We start from the raw sequence: 21,393 nt of genomic DNA, 5'->3' as shown, positions 1-21,393 counted from the left end.
CCTTTTTGTGCTTCTGTTCTCAATCTCAAGGGTAATCATTGTCTTTTCAGTTATTTCATTGATCATTAAACCAGTCTTCTTCCCATGACCTTTATTAACTTTCCCCTTTATATGCACAATGTAAAATTAACTTTATACTGATTACAAGTGGGTCAGGAATAAAGTGCAACTCAGCATCTTTTCAAAATGCTCACTTCCCCCCTCCAAATACCACCATGGCAGGGAGACACAGGCTTCAGAGAATGGGGTGGAGGTTTCTTTTTCTTTTTTTCCCTTAGTTAAATTTATGTATTTGTCTATGCTGGGTCTTAGTTGTGGCACACAGGATCTTCGATTTTCATCGTGGCGTGTGGGTTCTAGTTCCCTGACCAGGGAGTGAACCCGGGCCCCCTGCCTTGGGAGCGTGGAGTCTTAGCCATTTGACCACCGGGGAAGTCTCAGGCTTAGGTTTCTTTAACTCAGTTTCCCACCAGTTCAGCTGAGATCAAGTAAGTGAACACTCTTTGGGAGGAATGTGCTCAGTGCTGAAAGTGCAAAGATGAAGAAGACATCATTTGTTGCTAGGTGTTTTTATCTATCGTTTAATGCAAAAAATAAAGGGTCTCTTAATAGATGGGCCTCAGGAAAAAGGTGTGCTAAAGTACACATCCAAAAGGAATGTGGGGGAAGCCAGGAAGAAAATACCACCTGCTAATTGTTTTCTGAAGCTTGTTTATGAAATAAACATCACAATAGAAGTGGCTGGATCAAAGATCTATTGTATGTGACTTTCAGCCAGAGGGGTTCTTAGGAAGATCTTTGGCCGGGAACTGTATCATTATTTGAGAAGAAAGAATGTTTTATTTCTGATTGGTCCAGTCTTTAGAAATAGAAATACTCATATTTGTCAATTATACCTCAATTTAAAAAAGGCATAAGAAAGTATTAAAAGAATAAAAGTTCATCATTAACCAATGCCCGCCCCCCCCCCCAAAAAAAAACACCCAAAGAAATAGAAATACCCTGTGTTGAACCTTATGTCCTTTTTCTGGGTTATTCAGCTTATTGCTATGACCTTAGGATAAAAATTCTGGAATCTTAAGTTTCTGCGTCAGCATCTTTCAGTGACATAAAGTGCATGCATGCGTGCTCAGTCGCTTCAGTCATGTCCAATTCTTTATGACCCCATGGACTGCGGCCAGCCAGGCTCCTCTGTCCATGGGGATTTTCCAGGCAAGAATACCGGAGTGGGTTGCCATGCTCTCCTCCAGGGGATCTTTCCGACCCAGGGATCGAACCTTCGTCTCTTATGTTTCCTGCATTGGCCAGCAGTTCTTTACCACTAGCGTCACATGGAAGCCCAAGGTCTTTACCTCCAGTCTAGAGGCTGAATTAGAGACATTGTGTTTGGGGGCAAGTAAACCATTTGGGTGCCTGTGGTGTTGAACTCATGGGGTCTGGATTGGCCATTGTCCAATATGGGGCATTGTCCAATATCAAAAGAACTTTAAAAGACTGTCACTTACCAGCAAGGTACTTCCTGACTTCAGGGACAGAGCATCCATGGAACCAATCTAGAAAAAGTTTTCCCATTGTCCACACCTTCTTTTTGTACAACCAGAAGACTGGCAGCTGGTGTTTATTTTATCCATTCAAGGCTCAGGGGTTAACAACTTTATAGAGAAGAGCAGTCGTAATCATAAACCTGACTGCATTTGCCTAGCACCATGGCATTAACCTGCCCATTCCTGCCTTAAATTCTGGTGCTGGCTTCTCTTCCTTACTAATAAAATGTCCTTTGAAGCCTTCTTTGCACCCCAGCATAGGGCACTTTTGACTACATTAAAAACCTGTTCAGGCAGGTATCCTTTCTTCTCAATGATTTTCTTTGCTGGGAATTCCTTTGCTGCCTCTTGGTTGGCAGAAGCTGCTCCTCCTGTTATCTTGACATTTTAAAAGTCAGACCTCTTTTTAAAATCATCAAACCATCCTTTGCTGGCATTCCATTCTCCAGCTTTAGATCCTTCACCTTCCTCTTGCTCTAAGTTGTCATATAATGACTTCACCTTTTGAATCATATTCGTCTATAGGTATGTCTTTCTTATAACAATCCTGCCCCACACATAAAAGCTGCATTTTCAATACAAGATACAAAGGCATTTTACAAAAAGCTCAAGGTTTTCACACCTGCTGTAGCTGCAGCGACCGCTTCATGAATTTCCTTTTCTTTTTCGTTTTTTTACAATGGTCCTTCCACTGGACTCATTTGTCTTGAAGCGGTGGGCAGCCGCAGCTGCAGACTTGACTCTTGGTGCATATCAAGCCATTTACCCTTTGTCACTTTTCTCTGCTTCTTGGGAGCATCACGTATCATATGGGTCCGTGCTGTTATTCAAGGTTTACGGTATTGCAGTACACATGATGAAAACTAGGAGAGAACTTCAAACCTGTACTGCGTGAAATTGACTAGAGAGACAGCTGCTCACATGATGATGCCTCTCACCTGGAGTTTCAGACAGATACTTGGAGCACTTGTGCTCAGTGCCCTAGCAACAGGAGGTGCCAGGAAATGTGTACAGTCTTACAGGCTATACTGCATCTTTACCTTTGTTTACATTTCTGTCAACTGGGAGTGGTGCTATACAAGGTCTGTTTGTGTGAGTACATTTTGATACATTTTAACTTAAAAAAATACATGTATATTTTATGATAGTAAATGATAGAGTAGTATCTACATGTATTTTATGCATTCAGGATACACCTAAGTTTTAAACTCTTTTGAATATTACTGTGTTATGGGGTGCATCTGTGAGACTTTTCAAATTGTCACAAATCTTCAAAAACTTTTACATAAACAGAAATTTCCAAAAATTATATGTATATATGTATATAAAAGACAGGCGAAGGCACTGGCACCCCACTCCAGTACTCTCGCCTGGAAAATCCCATGGACAGAGGAGCCTGGTGGGCTGCAGCCCATGGGGTCGCTAGGAGTCGGACACGACTGAGCGACTTCACTTTCACTTTTCACTTTCATGCATTGGAGAAGGAAATGGCAACCCACTCCAGTGTTCTTGCCTGGAGAATCCCAGGGTCGGGGGAGCCTGGTGGGCTGCCGTCTCTGGGGTTGCACAGAGTCGGACAGTACTGAAGCGACTTAGCAGCAGCAGCAGTATATAAAAGAACTATATATATATGTATGTGTGTGTGTAGAAAAAACCACATACACGTTGACCTGCACTCTTCCAAACCTTGTTGTTCAAAGAGCAACTGTATGTTGAATTGAATGGAATTACCATTTTATTTAAAATAGAAAATAATTGACTTTATAGAACAATTCATGAAATAATTATCATAACAAAATATTTGCAGCTAAGATTAAAAAAAATGCTTATGTGCTGGGCTTGGTACCAAACTAGTTATTTCATGTGGCTTGTTTCATTGAATTCTCACAACTCTGTGTTCGTGTGTGTGAATTCCCCACGTTATACATCAGGGCATAGGTGTAGGGGGGATGGGTGGCTTGACTCAGGACACAGATCACCTTAGTGGTAGAGCCAGAGTTTGAACCTGGTGCATCTGACTTCCAGTGCATCTGACTGCCTTGCCAGTACTCAGTCATTCTTCTTTCTGAGTTTTAGGTTAAGTTTGCCACTTCAGATTAAATCTGCCCTTCAGCTCTTCTCCTCATGGAGAGATTAATGATGTTTCTTTCTTTTTTTTACAAAAAGAAAATTTTATACTTAATGCTGAGTTGTCTTGGCAACACAGAGTGAGTTAAGTATCACGTTTTATTTAAAACCTTGATTCACTTAAGATTTTAGATTTCAGTAACTTAAAAAATTATCCATCTCCAATACCGACATGAAATACATTCTTAGAATTGCAGTTAGATAGTCATAAAAGAAGATAAAACCTGCCACTTTTAGATTGTTCTGATTTTAGCCTGTATTATGTTGATTTTGATGGCTTGGGTGTTTACTTGCACTTGCTTATTTCCAAGTAGATTGTGTGTGAGTGTATGTGTAAAATAAAGTCACCTCCTGGAAACTAAAGCACAAGCAAGCAGTGAAAGCTAACTTTATTTTCTCCAGATTTGTTGTTGTTCCTTAAGGCGATAGTTACTGGGATTTAATTATTTTAAGAAACCAGGATAAAGGTGATGATAAAAACATGTCCTTAGTGAATTTTGTGTGTGTGTGCTAGGCCGTCTGCTAAAGCCTTTCCAGGCATTATCTCACTTAATTCTAACAAACATTCTTTGGGGTAAATCCTGCTTATAGTGAAAAAAACTACATTTCAGAGGTGACTAAGAAATGACTGAGAAGGTGTATGTATATGCTTCTCACTTCTAATCTTGGTGAGGAATATTATACTCTTTAGAAAGAATGTGTTTTTCAAAAAGTACCTAGAGAAAGTAGCATGGATGCATATACAGAAACATATGTAAATAGATAGCCAATGGGAATTTGCTGTATGATTCAGGGAACTCAAACTGGGGCTCTGTAATAACCTAGAGGTGTGGGAATGGGCTGGAGCTGGGAGGGAGATTCAAGAGGGAAGGGACACATGTATACCTATAGTTAACTCCCTTGGACTGCAAGGAGATCAAACCAGTCAGTCCTAAAGGAAATCCGTTCTGAATATTTATTGGAAGGACTGATGCTGAGGCTGAAGCTCCAATACTTTGGCCACCTGATGCGAAGAACCAATTCATTAGAAAAGACTGTGACGCTGGGAAAGATTGAAGGCAGGAGGAGAGGGGGACAGCAGAGGATGAGATGGTTGGATGGCATCACTGACTCAACAGACATGAGTTTGAGCAAGTTCTGGGAGATGATGAAGGACAGGGAAGTGCTGCTGCTAAGTCACTTCAGTCGTGTCCGACTCTGTGCGACCCCATAGACGGCAGCCACAGGCTCCCCCGTCCCTGGGATTCTCCAGGCAAGATCACTGGAGTGGGTTGCCATTTCCTTCTCCAATGCATGAAAGTGAAAAGTGAAAGTGAAGTCGCTCAGTCGTGTCCGACTCTTAGCGACCCCATGGACTGCAGCCTACCAGGCTCCTCCATCCATAGGATTTTCCAGGCAAGAGTAGTGGAGTGGGGTGCCATTGCCTTCTCCGAGGGAAGTGCTACAGTACATGAGGTCTCAGAGAGTCAGACGAGATTGAGTGATTAATTCATGATGTATGACAGAAATCAAACCAATATTGTAAACCAATCGTCAATCAATTAAAAATAAATAAATATTAAAAAAAAAAAAGACCTGGAGAGAGCACCAAATCCTGACCACTAGACCACCAAGGAGACATTACCGTATATAAACCAGATAATCCAGTGGGAATTTGCTGTGTGATGCAGGGAGCTCAAATCCAGAGTTCTGTGACAACCTAGAGGGCTGGGGTGGAGTGGGAGGTGAGAGGAAAGTTCAAGAGGGAGGAGGCATATTTATACCTGTGGCTGATTCATGTTGCTGTATGGCAGAAACCAACACAGTATTGTAATTATCCTCCAATGAAAACTAAATAAATAATAATAAAAAAGAGCCTAGAGATAATGGACAGAAATGTCTGAAGTAAAGAAGATTTATTTTTATTTGCCTTCTTATGCTCTTTCCAAGCCTTTCCAACTCATGTTAGATTGAAGGATGCTAATGAATGCTTTTTATTTATTAAAAATAATTTTTTTTCTTTTTTTCCCCATGAATGCTGTGTTGAGCCAAAAGCAGTACTGCTTGACCTATGCAGTCCACTCGAGTCACATGGGGAGCATTTAATAAATACTAATGTCTCAAGCTCATCCCCAAAGATCAAGATTTAATTGGCTTGGGATACTGCCTGGATGCTGAGATTTTAAAAAAATTCCTTAGGTTATTTCTCAACGTCTAACTACAGTGGAAATCCATGGTGTGTGCCAGTGGTTCCCCAAGCTTGACTGCACATTGGGATCACCTGGGGAGTTTCAAAAACTCCTGATGCCCAGGCCCCTCCCCCAGATGGTGATTTTATTGGCCTGGGTTGTGGCCTGAAGTTTGGAACTTTGAAGATAGTCCCAGGTGATTCCAGTGTATTTCTAAGTTTGGAGACTGCTGGTTTATGCAGTGGTTTTCTTTTTTAAAAAATTGTTTTAAACTGATAGAAATTTAAAAAGAAAAGTTAGTTATTTGGCTGCACCGGGTCTGAGTTGTGGCATATGGGATCTAGTTCCCCGACCAGGGATGGAACCTGGGCCTCCTGCATTAGGAGCCTGGAGTCTTAGCCACTGGACCACCAGGGAAGCCCCTGTGCAGTGGTTTTTTACCTTGGCTGCACATTAGAATCACCTGGGAAACTGTTAAAGCTCCCATGACCCTGGCTTGCACCCACTCCAGTTACATAGAATCTTTGGCGCTGAATCTTGGCAGCTCTAGTTTTCCAAATCTTAATTCAAAATACTTGAGGGACGAAGGGAGGCAATGATTGGGGTAGGAGAGGCTATTCTTGGGCTTCCCTTGTGGCTCAACTGGTAAAGAATCCACTTGCAATGCGGGAGACCTGGGTTGGGAAGATCCCCTGGAGAAAGGAAAGGTTACCCACTCCAGTATTCTGGCTTAGAGAATTCCATGGACTATACACAGTCCATGGGGTCATAAAAAGTTGGACATAACTGAGTGGCTTTCACTTCATTTGCCTTATGTAGCTACACTGAGCTCATTTTCTTAGACCAACATGATGGAATGCAGAGCTAAGAAAATTATGGAAAGTAATGTATTCTGTGTTCCAAATAATCAGCTAATAATAAAATTAGTTTTGCCTGCTTTATTGATGTAGTTTAAATAGTATTAAAGCCAAGGATGAGATTGCTGGTTTAATCACTGTAGGTTTTTCTTTTTTTTTTTTTTTTCTGACTTAATGTGGCTCAGCTGGTAAAGAATCTGTCTGCAATGCAGGAGACCTGGGTTTGATCCCTGGTTTGTGAAGATCCCCTAGAGAAGGGAAAGTTTGTGTCTGCCCTCTTAGTGCAGTAGGCAGCATGTCAGTCTCATAATCTGAAGGTCCTGAGTTTGAACCTCAGAGAGGGCAGATCATTCTTTTTGGGATTCCCTGGTGGCTCAGACGGTAAAGAGTCTGCCTGCGATGTGGGAGACCTGGGTTCGATCCCTGGGTCGGGAAGATCCCCCAGAGAAGGAAATGGCAACCCTCTCCAGTATTCTTGCCTGAAAAATCCCATGGATGGAGGAGTCTGGCAGGCTACAGTCCTTGGGGTCACAAAGAATCTGACATGACTGAGTGACTTTCACTTTGAATAATTTTAAGGGTCGCCCCCCTCCCAGCCCTTGTTTTGTATTATTTGGCTGGTATCAAAAATGAATTTTCCTTCTAAAATCAAAGAACCATTAAGAAAAATTAAAAATTTTTAAATTATGGAAAATAAAAGTGACATTCTCTATTTGTACCTTATTGAACTTGGTCCTTTCCACTGTCTTCCAGGGGTGCCAGGCGTCAAAGAAGAACGCTTTGAAGAAGGAATGACAGTAAAGCACTGTGCGTTGTCTCTCGTGGGAGAACCCATCATGTACCCAGAAATCAACAAGTTTTTGAAGCTACTTCATGAGTGTAAAATCTCCAGTTTCCTGGTCACAAATGCACAGTTCCCTGCGGAAATCAGGTAAGTGGTCTCGCCTGTCAAGATGATGCTTCTTGAATCTTGTGTTTGACTAAGAAGTAAAACTAATAGGTATTGATTCAGAAAGGATTTACTCATTTCTAACTATGTATAAATGTTGGCTTTGAGGGGTCAGAGCACCTGCTTCTAAACATCAATTCTATTGGGAAAGATAACATTTGTTTAAAGAATAGAGGCAAAAAAAATTGCTGGGGGAGTTCAACAGAGAAGTCATTTTTTTTTTTTTTAGATGGGAGAAGTGGAGTAAAAACTTCTCTGAGAAGGCTTATTAAATTTGGGTCTCAAAATATGGCGTGACAACCTAGAGGGGTGGGAGGGAGGTTCTAGAGGGAGGGGACATATGGATACCTATGGCTGATTCATGTTGATGTATGGCAGAAACCAACACAATATCGTAAGGAGAGAGCAATTGGCCAGGTGGCGGTGGTCAGGCTCTCTTGCCCCACTCCACTCACGTCCTACTAGCTGGGATCATTTGTGGCACTGTGCATGTGCATGGTGGTGTGGTCCTATGTAAGCGCCACCTGAAAAGCTCTTAGAGGCAGAGTAGACTTGCGCTGCAGAGAAGGCAATGGCAAGCCACTCCAGTACTCTTGCCTAGAAAATCCCATGGATGGAGGAGCCTGGTGGGCTACAGTCCTTGGGGTTGCTACGAGTCGGTCACGACTGAGCGACTTCACTTTCACTTTTCACGTTCATGCAATGGAGAAGGAAATGGCAACCCACTCCAGTGTTCTTGCCTGGAGAATCCCAGGGACGGCAGAGCCTGGTGGGCTGCTGTCTATGGGGTTGCACAGAGTCGGACACAACTGAAGCAACTTAGCAGCAGCAGCAGCAGCAGAGTTGCGCTGAGTTGAGCTGCTGCTGCATCAGCCATGAGCCAGTGAAGCATGTCTGCAGTTCCTATGGCCCTTGCATCTTCTTCCAGCTTCCCTGCTCATACCTTGGCTGCACTGGGTTCAGCAAACAGTGAGATACAGCAAGATAGTAATTATCCTCCAATAAAAAAAAATAATTTTAACAGTGTGGCTGGGATTGGTACTTGGGGAGACAGGAAACTGCAGGTTTTTAATAGCCTTTCCCTTCTCCAGGGGATCTTCCCAACCCAGGGATTGAAGCCAGGTCTCCCATATTGCAGGCAGATTCTTTACCAACTGAGCCACCAGAGAAGCCCAAGAATCCTGGAGTGGGTAGCCTATTCCTTCTCCAGCAGATCTTCCCGACCTAGGAATTGAACTAGGGTCTCCTGCATTGTAGGCAGATTCTTTACCAACTGAGCTACCAGGGAAGCCCAATTAAAAAAAATTTTTTTTAAATATGGCTGGGATTGGTACTTGGGAAGGAGATAGGAAACTGTTGGTTTTTAATAAGAACTACCTGAGAAAGATACAGAATTGGGGTCTTTGGGATACCACTATGTAAATATAGTTGATTTGGACAACAGAGGGTGCAGAAGAGCCTGGCAGCTGGAAACCAAGTTGAATAGGTTGGGGCGACGACTTCAAATGCTGTTCTTTAGGAAGATCTTGCTTTCTGCAGGGTAATCTGCCAGCATGTTTGTATAAAGTGGGCAGGCCAAGAAACAGGGAACTGGATAGGAGATGGTAAGGTTTGTTTAAGAGTTGTAAGGATGAAAGGAAGACAGAATGAGGAGTCTTCAAAAAGGTGTCATTGACATTGCACTTGAAAATATGTGGATTATTTTCAGATATCTTTTGATATTGATTTCTAACATAATTCCACAGTGGTAAGAGAACAGACTCTGATTTCAGTACCTATAGACCATGAAATTTTTGCACCTTGTTTTATGTCCTTGGATATAGTCCAGTGTCTCCTAGTTTATAGTCTATGGGAACTTGAGTTTGTATCCTACTGTTGTGTGAAAATTGTATAAATCTTAATTATGTTGAGTTGGTTCATGGTGCTTTTTGGATCTACCATATCCTTCTACTTTTCTGTCTATTCATTCTGTTAGTTTTTTAGAGTTTGATATTGAAACTCCAACTAAAAATCTTAATTTTTCTACCTAAAAAAATAATCGTAATAGATAGCAGAACTATATGTAACTTTGTTCTGTGTTTTCCAAGTCTGCTGTGTATGTGTTGTCATACTTTCATAATTTAAAAAATAAAAAAGAGGAAAAAAAGGTGTCATTGAGGCATGATAGATAGATAAGTTTGGCAAAGTGGATGGCTCTGTGAGCCCTGCATAGAAGAGGACTTAGCTGATGACTGGGAAGGTTCCAGCCGGGTTGATTGCTAGGATAGTGGGGCTCTGTAAAAGTAGAGGAATCTCCCATACTCTGGTATTTTCAAAGAAACTCTTGACTTTGTTAGCTGGTCTTCCCTTGACCCACATACAAGTGTTACATTCAGGCTAGTGGCCTTTTTGGGCTACTTAACTTTTCTTTAAGAGGATCTCAGTTCCCCCTCCAGCTCCAAAGCATAGGATTCCTTGTGGACAGTTCTCCCACAGAAGGGAGTTTTCACAGTGAGTGGTCCGTGAGGATTTATGGAAGATAGGAAAAAACACCTTAGGCAGATGAGAAAGCTTTATGTTTTTATTTGTCAACATGGCGGCTAATAAAACTGACAAGAATGTGACATTTAATTATAGAGCTGTTGAGGATTAAACAACAACAAAAACCCCTTCTCTTGAGAAAAAGTCCTCTTAGTTCCACAAAAGCAAGTGTTTTTATAATTGTATTTTTGATAGGCATGAAACTGAGGTACCCTAGCATGCATCAGTTACCTTCTGCTGTAATCATTTTCCTTGGGACTGAGCCACTCAAACTCGCCACCATTCGTTTGGTTTCCAGGTCAGCGAACACTTCAGGTGGTGGGAAGCTGATGCATCTGGAGAGAGTAGAGACGCCCAGTGCCCCTTCCCCCTCATCTTTTTATCCGGCAGTTTTCTGAGTTGTAATCTTGAAAATAAACTATTAATAGAAAGTAAACTGTTTTCCCTGAGCTCTGAGAGCTGTTCTAGCAGATTATCAAACCCGAGGAGGGGTCATAGGGCACCCAGATCCACAGGCAGTTGATCAGAAGCACAGGTGGCAGCCTGGGACTGTGACTGGTGTCAGAAGTAGGGGTGGCTTGGGACTGAGTCCTGACCCAGGAGGTCTGTGCTGACTCCAGGGATTTACTGTCAGAATGGAATTGAACACAGGACACCTAGCTGGTGTCTGCAGAGAACTTCAGGCCTACTTGGTGTGGAGAGGAACCACACATCTGGTGTCAGAAGTGGTGTGAGTCAAAAACCAGATAAGTGTGTTCTGAAGTGATCTAATGTCATAAAAACAGCACTTCATACTTGGTGCTTGGCAATTTTTGCCAGATTGTCTTTTTTTCCAAAGGTTTCCAAAAGAAATCTCTTTTATGCAGAATCTCAGGATTTTAAATGTTGGCTCAAAAAAAAAAAAAAAAAAGTTTTTAAACGTGGTGCAGGACAAATAAAACCTACTCCTTATCAATTGCCAGTTTGAGATTTCCAGTCTTAACCCTTTGGGCCTTCCAACATAACTCCAATTTTTTTTTTTTTTTTAATTGAATTCCTGAAAAGCACTGAGTCCCAGTAGGTTCAAGGCCACCCTCTTTGTACAGGGTACAAAGTACAGGGTACAAAGTCTGTTTTGCGCTACAGTAGAGGACAAACGATGGCCATAAATTCTCCCTCTCCTTGTATCCGCAATCTTTGTGCTGTAGCTCTGAGTGTCCCCCCCCACTGACTCCAAGCTCGGCCATGTGACTTGCTTTGGCCAAGAGGAAGTGAGCGAAGGTGACAGAAGCAGAGGCTTGAATAATGTCTGTGCATCGAGGCTTGCCCTTTCTTGCTGCTCTCTGAAACCCTGCCACCGTGTGATCAACTTCATACTTGCTGGGGGATAAGAGGCTGCACACACACAGGCCCCAGCTGTCCCAGTTGAGGCCATCATGAACTAGCCAGTCCAGCAGATGCGCCAACTGAGAATAGCAAAGGCAGCCAAGATGAACGGACCTCCCAGCCCATCCACAGAATTTCAAGCCATGTCTCTTGGGTCTCCTGCATTGGCAGGCAGGTTCTTTACCACTAGCGCCAGCTGGGAAACAGGATCGATTGAAATCATTGTGATCGATCATTGGTGATGAACTCAGTCTCTTGTCTAGCTCGTCTCCCTTTCCTAGAGGTTGTGGGTGGGGCTGAAAGTGCCAACCCTCTAATCACTGGGTTGGTTCTTTTGGCACCAGCCCCCTGTCCTCAAGCTGTCCAGGGGCCCACCAAGAGTCACCTCATTAATATAAATTCTTGTTTGGTGGACAGGGGCTCATTAGGGATAACAGAAAACACGTCTCTCACCTCTGTCACTCGAGAAATACCAAAATTAGGAGCTCTGTACCAGGGATTAGGGACAAAGACCAAGTGTCTACTTCTTACTATCTGACAATATCACACCAAGGAATGGTTATCTATTCGGTGAAGCCTTCAGTTTGCCGTGCTCTCCACCACTTGGCTGTCTACTCAGCCCTGAGGCTGAGTGTCATCTGCTACTTGTCGGAGGAATCACACTGTTGAATCCCTTACAGCAGAGAAATTTCCGTCAGCATTTCTAACAGGCATGAAACAATGGAAGGCAGACAGAACACCGCGTATCAGAAAAATAGAAGCCTATTGCTTGGGGTAAGGCAAGAATATTCTTGAGTGTTTCACACACAGTCTGTGGTTCGGTGTCCAGAGAACCTCTTTTTCGTTTAGAAGTGGCTTGTTTGACTCGCATCGTATCCTTGGCTCCTGCAGACATGTGAGTTTAGGACGCTTAATTCTGGAGCCTGCATGATCTATGCTGACATTCAGCCCTGCTGTCAGAAAGGCCCATCGCACCTGGATAATGCTGTCCCGCTGGACCGCTGCATGTCGTTCCTTCCTGTAAACTGTTCTGTGCTAAGGTGTCAAAGACCTCCTGAGACATTTTGCTCAAAGCAGACCATGTGGCAGAGTAAGGAACGTGTTGAGGGTGATGTTCCACAACACTGAACCCAGTTTTTTTTTTCCTTCTACTATTTATTTATTTGGCTGCATGGGTCTTACTTGCGGTATGTGGGTGCACAGACTCTCTAGTTGCGGTGTGCAAGCCAATTGTGGCACGCAGGCTCCAGAGCACACGGGCTCAGTAGTTGCTTCGTGTGGGCTTTGTTGCCCCACAGCATGTGGGTTCTTAGTTCCCCGACCAGGGATCAAACCCGTGTCCCCTTCATCGCAAGGCAGACTTTTAGCCACTGGACCATGAGGGAAGTCCCCTGAACCTAGTGGGTCCTTTCCTTTGTGGGTGTTTGAACCCTAAAACTGTGTCCCTCTTTATGAGTGTATTAGAGGGTGGAGAGTGGCGTGTACAGCCCTCTGTAGACTGACTTGCTCTTAGCTTCACCTTCACTTCACCTGTACACGGTTTTCTTGTCCATTGTTTTTAAGTTTACATTTAAAATCTTATATTTTTTCTTTTTTGATACATACAGTTAATTCAAAGCTTACTCCCTGCCAGCAGGCTTATTGTAAGAAGACAGAGCTCTGTTCCATTTTTAACTATGACACAATTAACATTTAACTTCCCACACCTCCTCCACCACCGCGGAATTTGTCCCTGTGTGTGTTTACTTTTTAGCATCTTCATCGAAACTATGTGTGAGCTTCATTCTCTTTCTTTCACTTCTTCCACTTGTGCTTCTGTTATTTTGTTTGCTTCGTGTTTTTGCTATTAATAGGATAGTCACTATATGTGTTAGAGAAACTCTGTAAATTGGACATCTCTTCACATATTACTTAGTAAATGTTTGAAGAAATGCATGAATTTTAATAAAATAAAGTTTTCTTGTGTTTATCAGCTCACAGTGGCTATAGATAACAGTGACAATGAAATGAAGATCGGTTATAAATACTACTTGCTCCTTTCCACAGAAGTTTCTTATTTCCTCCTAGCCTGTTTTGCTTGTTTTTTTTTTGTTGTTCATTCACTAAGTCATGTCCGACTCTTTGCAACCCCATGGACTGAGCACGCCAGGCTTCCCTGTCTTTCATGATCTTCCGGGGTTTGCTCAAACTCATGGCCAGTGAGCCAGTGATGCCATCCAACAATCTCATCCTCTGTTTATCCCTTCTCCTCCTGCCCACAATCTTTCCCAGCATCAGTGTCTTTTCCAGTGAGTCGGTTCTTCCCATCAGGTGGTCAAAGTATTGGAGCTTCAGGTTCAGCACCAGTCCTTCCAATGAATATTCAGAGTTGATTTCTTTAGGAGTGACTGGTTTGATCTCCTTGCAATCCAGGAGACTCTCAAGAGTCTTCTCCAACACCACAGTTCAAAAGCATCAATTTTTCGGTGCTCAGCTTTCTTTATGGTCCAACTCTCACATGCGTACATGACTACTGGAAAAGCCATAGCTTTGACTATATGGACCCTTGTTGGCAAAGTGATGTTTCTGCCTTTTAATATGCTGTCTAGGTTCATCATAGCTTTTCTTCCAAGGAGCATCTTTTAATTTTGTGGCTGCAGTCACCGTCAGCAGTGATTTTGGAGCCCAAGAAAATAAAATCTGCCACCGTTTTGTTTGTATTAAGTTTAAAATATAGTCTTCTTATTTGTCTATGAATCGATGAAATACTTTTCAGAACTATGCTTTTCTGGATGAGCTAAAAAGAGAGAGAGAGGCAGCACAGTGAAATGATGAGGAGCTTGGTTGGGCTCTGTCTAGAAGAGATCTGAATTTGAATCTTGACTTGCTTTCTTATTGTCTTTCTGACATGGGGAAGATAACTTCTCAGTATCTAGTTACTCATCTGTAAAATGATCACAGTAATAACGACCACCTTGTAGTGACATTGTTAGTGCATAATATAATATGTGAAAAACACTGTTGGAAAGGTAGGCTATGTAATATCAGTCAGGTGTACTTTAAGGGAAGAACCATTACTTGAGATGAAATGGGGCATTTCCTAATAATAAAAAATTAAACCCACTAGGAACATAAAGCAATATGTTTGTATATATGTCAGAATTTGTAAACACTCAGTAACATAATCTCAAAATTGACAGAACTCTAAGGAGAAATAGCAAGTTTTTAACATGCTTCTCTTAAATGGATAAAACAAGTAAATCAAAATCAGTAAAAGTAGTGAAGATTTGAACGGCTAAATTAACAAGTTTAGTCTATATGGCAGAAATAGAGTATTGAAGCTTGAAACTTTGGAATGTAAATTCTTAAGAGCACAGAACTTGCTCTCAGAACAGTTAAAAATGGCCATGTGCTGGGCATTACAGCAGGTTTCAAGAAAGTGTTGAAATCATTTAGAGCACAGTATCTGAACACAAGGCGATTAAACTGTGAATCAGTACTTAAAGATAACTAGAATATTCCAATATGTGTATAACTTAGTGTACTTCTCACTTGCTAGTGGTCACTTTGGTTATTTTTTTATTAATAGGAGCATCAAAGTTACTACTGAATTCCCTTGATTTCTTGTTCAGTTGCTAAGTCATTTTCAACTCCCTGCAACCCCGTGAACTGCAGCACTCCAGTCTTCCCTGTCCTTCACTATTTCCCAAAGTTTGCTTAAACTTACATCCATTGAGATGGTGATGCTATTCAGTCATCTCATCCTCTGTCACCCTCTTCTCCTCCTGCCGTCAACCTTTCCTAGCATCAGGTAAGGTTCCAATGAGTCGGCTCTTCACATTAGGTGGCCAAAGTTATTTGAGCTTCAGCATCAGTCTTTCCAGTGAATATTCAGGGTTGATTTCCTTTAGGATTGACTGATTTGATGTCCTTGATTTCTTACAAACATGAATTTTTCTCCCTTTTTTCCTTTCTGTAGAGATGAGTAGGTTCATTTTAGGTAGGGTCTTGATATGATTACTGAGATTATTCTGGGTAGAATGAGGCCTGATCTCTAAAGAAAGGAAGGAGGAGAGGATTTTTATGTTCAGTTACTGTGTATTTCTATATACGATCATTCATAACTCAGGTTTAAAATTAGCAGGATGAAAGGTCATCACAATAATCATATCGAGATTCACAGGATGTTTTCACTGGGGATTGGGCTCAGGCTTTATATCCTTTTCATTGTATAGTTTTTAATGATCCTCAACAGCCTTGAGAGATTCTGAGACTCAGGAATTATTATGATAGTTTTGAGGATGTGACTAAAACCATCCTATCTCTGTATAAAATGGAGGCAGACAAATGACTGAGCTTGGAGCCTCTTTGCCTGTTTTTTCAGGGAACAGAGGTCAATAGCAGAGACTCAGAACATTTCTCCAAGGTCCTTTTACTGCTTTTGAGCCACTTAGGAATGAACACAGCTCCTTAAGGCTTTTCCTCTTCTCCATTCTTCCTCTGCTCCTTGGGAAAAAGTCTATAAAATTCCTTAATTATAGCACTTCAGGCATCTAGTATTGACAAAATTCCTTATTGCTAGTGTCAATGTCCAGGCGCCCCCCCCCCCTTTTTTTTGTGTGTGTGAAATGATGGAGGCTTGTAAAACAACTAAGGCCTTTGGAATTTACTGTTCATAATCTAAAAGCAGGTATGGCGGTGTAGTGAAAAGGTCGGGCCGGTTCCCATTTTGCATCAGGCAGCTTTATGACACAAAGTCCTGTGAATTATTAGATGATGATAGCCTGCAGTATCCATTAAGACGATCTTTTTTAGTTTTGTAAAACACAAAGTCCAGTTAGAGTAGCTTATTTTATTAAAGAGGCCCCCAGCGAAAGGGGTGGTGAGACAAGTTGCCGCCATTATAGTTACATTCGTTTTGCGTTTCCAGTAATTGATGTCCTTTGCTCAGTAGTGACACATTATTGAACTTTTAAGGATTCCTTTTAGATATCATATCAGCACTGGAGAGGGATTAAAGCAATGAGAGTCTGCCGTGTTTTAATCATTCTTTCCTAGCTTTGATCAAAGCTTCCCCACTTTTAACAACTTTGACTGTAGCCCCTTCTGGTTTTTCCATGTCACTAAGCCAGATCATTACAAGCATTTGTTTGGCCTACATTCCTTTAAAAGTTCTGTCAGTTGAAGTCAACGATATCCACTGAAAAGTAGCTTTCAGTGTCTACTGATATGACTGGGTAAAAAGAAAAATAGAGTTCTTGTCCGTCAAGGAAAGTTGTAAGGCCAACCCTGATAGATATAAAAAGCACATAAACCCCTTTGATGGTGAATTTTATGGCATGTGAATTATGTGTCAGTTTTTAAAAGGGCATAGACTTTGAAACCAAAAAAACAACATATAAATAACATTCTTGAGGTAAATATAAATTATGGAATAGTTATAGGAAATTAATAATGGGAGAATTTAGTCAGGATTATTAAGGGGCAATTTCTTTCTTTCTCGAAATTCACTGAAGAGAGTGAATTATGAGACCCATTGGCAGGGAGAACAGAGAGGCTTTGGAAAAAGTACAATCTGAGCTTTAAACATAACTGGCAAGAAACATGGTAGATGATTACTTTGTGAAATGAGCCAGTGAGTTTGAGAGAAGTGGGGAATGAGTGGTACTGACGGATGCAGATTAAGAAGGCAAAGAAAATAAAAATCTGCAACATGTGTTTTTCTTCTGGGTTGTGCTCTTTTGTGAATATGTTGCTGCCCTTCTGCTAACTCAGCTTTGCTGATGGCCCTCAGAGTAGGTCATTGTTTGTCTGTGCAAGGCTTGACTGTCAACCCACTCCTGTTCTCAGAGGCCTAGACGAGGCCTTGGTGTGGCTCTGTGTGCTTCAGAGAAGACTTGTTCTTGTTCCTTAGAAAACCCCATCAGCAAATGGATGATGGGAGGTGGCCCATCAGCACAGACCCCTGGAGAAGCCTTAGTGGCAGAGTTTTTGGAAAGCTTCGGTCTGAGAGCCCCTTGTAATTGAGCTGAAAGTGCCAGACCTAAAGCTTGATCTTGTTTTATTTTCCACTGAAACACCTGTTTGAAGAGAGACCAGTTTTAAGTAATCAAATGTTTTCAGTTCAGTAGGGATGGTGTTCAGTCATTTTAAAGAATAACCAACTGATATTTCATTCTGTTACAATGTCACGCATGCTCGGTCCTGTCTGACTGTTTATCACCCCATGGACTTAGCTCACCAGGCTCCTCTGCCCATGGGATTTCCCAGGCAAGAAGACTGGAGTGGGTTGCCATTTCCTTCTCCAAGGGGTCTTCCTGACCCAGGGATTGAACTTGCATCTCTTGCATCTTCTGCACTGAAAGTGAGAATGAAAGTTCTCAGTCGTGTCCGCCTCTTTGCAACCCCATGGACCATATAGTCCTTGGAATTCTCCAGAATACTGGAGTGGGTAGACTTTCCCTACTCCAAAGAATCTTCCCAAGCCAGGGATCGAACCCAGGTCTCCCATAATGCAGGCAGATTCTATACCAGCTGAGCCACAAGGGAAGCCCAGGAATACTGGAGTGGGTAGCCTATCCCTTCTCCGGAGGATTTTTCCAACCCAGGAATCGAACCGGGCTCTCCTGCTTTGCAGGCAAATTCTTTACCAACTGAGCTATGATGGAAGCCTGCCAGCTGAGCCACCAGTGAAACAAATCATACCTTCAATTTCTGGGAGAAGTAGAAGCCTCTAGATCCAGTGACATGTTTAAACACTGCATCTATTACAGATTGTAAATTTAGCATTGTGAAGAGCCTGACTTATGTGTAATTTTCTTCTTCTGTTGTTGTGGTTTTTTTTTTTTTTTTAAATTTTGAATTACCAAGGGACCTCACACCAGTTACCCAGCTCTACGTCAGTGTGGACGCTAGCACCAAAGACAGCCTGAAGAAAATCGACCGCCCGCTCTTCAAGGATTTCTGGCAAAGATTCCTTGATAGTTTAAAAGCCTTGGCTGCAAAGGTAAGAGTTATGACATCTTTAAAAAAAAAATGGAGAAGTTTTTCTTTTCTTTCTAAAAAAGACTAAAATCTACAACTTTTTTTTTAGACTTCCACTTTTATTATTCAATAAATATTTATTTATCGACTTCCTCTTAAGTTTCTAGCACTGTGCCTTATATATTATATGTCTTTCATGTATTTAGAGAGAGGAATGCATACCCCCAAAGCTAATTAAACACAATTAAGCCACAGTACGTAGCAACCCTAGAATATATTTAAATATGGAATTAGTTTTCCTGAATTTCTAGAACAAAATTACCTACCCAGTAGGGAATTCAACCCCAAAGCGTCCAAATTTGCTGTCTTTTCCTGCAAACCTTTGCCCCTTCTTAAGTCTCCCTATTCTTTTAGACCTAAAGTCCTGGTTCTTCTCCACTGGCCCACTGTCAGCATTTGATATTTTCTGTTCTACCTTTAAAAAAAAAATAATTAAAAAAAAATTTTGGCTGTGCTGGGTCTTCGTGTGTGCATGGACTCTCTTAATTGCTGTGTGCGGGCTTAGTTGCCCTGGGGCATATGGGATCTTAGTTCCCCTACCTGGGATCAAACCTGTGTCCTCTTCATTGGAATGCGAATTCTTAACCACTGGACCACCAGGGAAGTCCCTTGCTTTGCCTCTTCTTCTCTTATAGCCGTTTTCCCCTTTCTTGTTCTCTTTGCTTCTCCCCTGCAGTTCCTCCTGCTCTACCCAGATCTGATATTGACGACCACTGTAGGAGCTTAAAAAATGAGTTTCTTATTCCTGGTGGGATTCAAGAATCTTCATTTTAAACATCTCGGGGGACTTTTGATGTGTAGCCAAAGCTGGGAGTCGGTATCCCAGAAAACCTGCCCTTCCCTCTTTTGCCCTTCCTGCCCCATGGCTGTCTGGCTGCAGTGGACATTTCCAGGCTCATTGTTCACCATATAGCCCAGGAATGCTACACGTCTCTACTCATCTTGCCATTTCTGCAGGTGTGCCCAGCACTTTTCTTGAGAGCCCAGACTGTCCTTTCTTTCCATTTCTTTGACTGGCAGAAATTCTCTGCAGCCTTCAGGTCTCAGCTTCCTTACTGCCTCTGCCATGAAGCCTTCTCCAGTTGCAGATAGCTGCCCTGTCTCCTAAGTTTCATATCTGTAAATACACTTCGTTTCCTCTGTTTTATCCTAACTTCCCTCTCCTGAACTGGATTCCTTACTCATATCTGAATTTTATCTAACATGGCACACTTTATGGTATTTGTGTGCTATGCTTAGTCATTCAGTCGTGTCCGATTTTTTGTGACCCCAAAGGACTATAGCCTGCCAAGCTCCTCTGTCAATGGGGATTCCCCAGGCAAGAATACTGGATTGGGTTGCCATGCCTTCCTCCAGGGGATCTTCCCAACCCAGGGATCAAACCCAGGTCTTCTGCATTGCAGGCGGATTCTTTACCATTTGAGCCACCAGGGTATTTGACAAATGTTTGTTAAAAGAATGAATGAGACTCACCAGAGCTCTGTAGTGGTAAGAGGTACTGTATACATTTTCTTTATTTTTCAGCTGATCACATTCCATACTCGCTCCTATCCCCACTGCCTAATTTTATGCTTGAGAAATTAAATCAGTGCCTTTTTTGGTCATTAACACTGACATTATATAAGACATGAAAAATAGGCATTAGTTTCTGATCCATCTTGTATTATTTATAAAACTAGCAAGTCAAATCTGGCTTGGTTGCTAAATTCTCTTTGGCTGTGGACTTTATCTTCAGGTGTATCCTCTTTGCTTGTTGCTGAGACAGGAGGTACAGCACATGAAAATCAGAATGGGTTTAAATGGAAGTAAACAGCAGGGTTGGCAATATCAAACACATATGATACACACAGCTCTATAAAATAGAAAACTAATAAGGGCCTACTGTATGTAAGGAACTACTCAGTGTTCTGTAATGGCGTACAGGCAAAAAGAATCTGAAAAAGAGTGGAATATTTATAACTACCTGAACTACTTTGCTGTACACCTGAAACTAACACAGCATTGTAAGTCAACTGTATTCCAATAAAAATGAAAAAGTATCAAACACATATGAGATTGTTATCCAGGCCTATCTGAGTCAGAGTGTGGAAGATGACAAGTAGGCATTAGCAGACTGGCTCAGTAGTCTCCTTTTTTCCTTTTGGCCAAAAGTCTCCACAAATGCATTCTTTAATTATTTGTTGACATATCCTGATTTACAGTGTTGTGCTCATTTCTGCAGTGCAGCGAAGTGACTCAGTTATATATCTATATATTTAATATTCTTTTCCATTAGGATTTATCCTGGGAGATTGTATATAGTTCCCTGTGCTGTACTATAGGCCCTGTTGTTTATCCACTCTAAATGTCATAGTTTGCATCTACTAACCCCAAACTCCCAATCCATCCCTCTCTCCCTCACTCCTTGGCAACTACATGTCTGTTCTCCATGAGTCTTGATTCTGTTTTGTAGAAAGGTTCATTTGTGTCCTATTTTAGATTCCACATGTCAGTGATATCATAAGGTATTTGTTTCTGACTGACTTTACTTAGTAAGACAGTTGTATCTACATTGCTGCAAACAGCATTGTTTCATTCTTTTTAATGACTGAGTGGTATTCCATGGTATATACGTTGCACATCTTTTGGAAGAACGTGAAGATGTCTTTGACCCAGTATGGAAATTTAGCAAAAACACAGAAGGTGACTCCTGCTTCAAAGCAACACAAAATGAATTCTTATCTTGAAGTTCCAAGCCTTTGAATGTCCAGTTCAATTGTAAGTAGTCTGGATTGACTCATTGTTAGCCATGTAGTAACTTAAAGTTCTACAATATTTTCTAACCCATGAGCTTCTTACAT

General features: G+C 41.8%; 1 protein-coding gene and 1 non-coding gene across 4 annotated transcripts in view; both read left to right on the top strand.

The window, feature by feature from the left end:
- LOC102406545 (S-adenosyl-L-methionine-dependent tRNA 4-demethylwyosine synthase TYW1) overlaps window positions 1-21,393 on the top strand; it is a 146,071-nt gene that overhangs the window by 56,909 nt on the left and 67,769 nt on the right. For all 3 annotated transcript variants that reach the window (XM_006070322.4, XM_044936074.2, XM_044936075.2), the window contains exons 12-13: window positions 7,450-7,627; window positions 18,380-18,515. In XM_006070322.4, the coding sequence (XP_006070384.2) occupies window positions 7,450-7,627; window positions 18,380-18,515 (314 nt within the window). The remainder of the gene's footprint in view (window positions 1-7,449; window positions 7,628-18,379; window positions 18,516-21,393) is intronic.
- TRNAM-CAU lies at window positions 6,969-7,041 on the top strand. The gene has a single exon. It is a non-coding gene; the product is annotated as a tRNA-Met (tRNA).

This window comes from Bubalus bubalis, chromosome 24 (assembly GCF_019923935.1).
Source record: "Bubalus bubalis isolate 160015118507 breed Murrah chromosome 24, NDDB_SH_1, whole genome shotgun sequence".
Lineage (NCBI taxonomy): Eukaryota > Metazoa > Chordata > Mammalia > Artiodactyla > Bovidae > Bubalus > Bubalus bubalis.
This window is presented reverse-complemented; position numbering and strand designations above follow the sequence as displayed.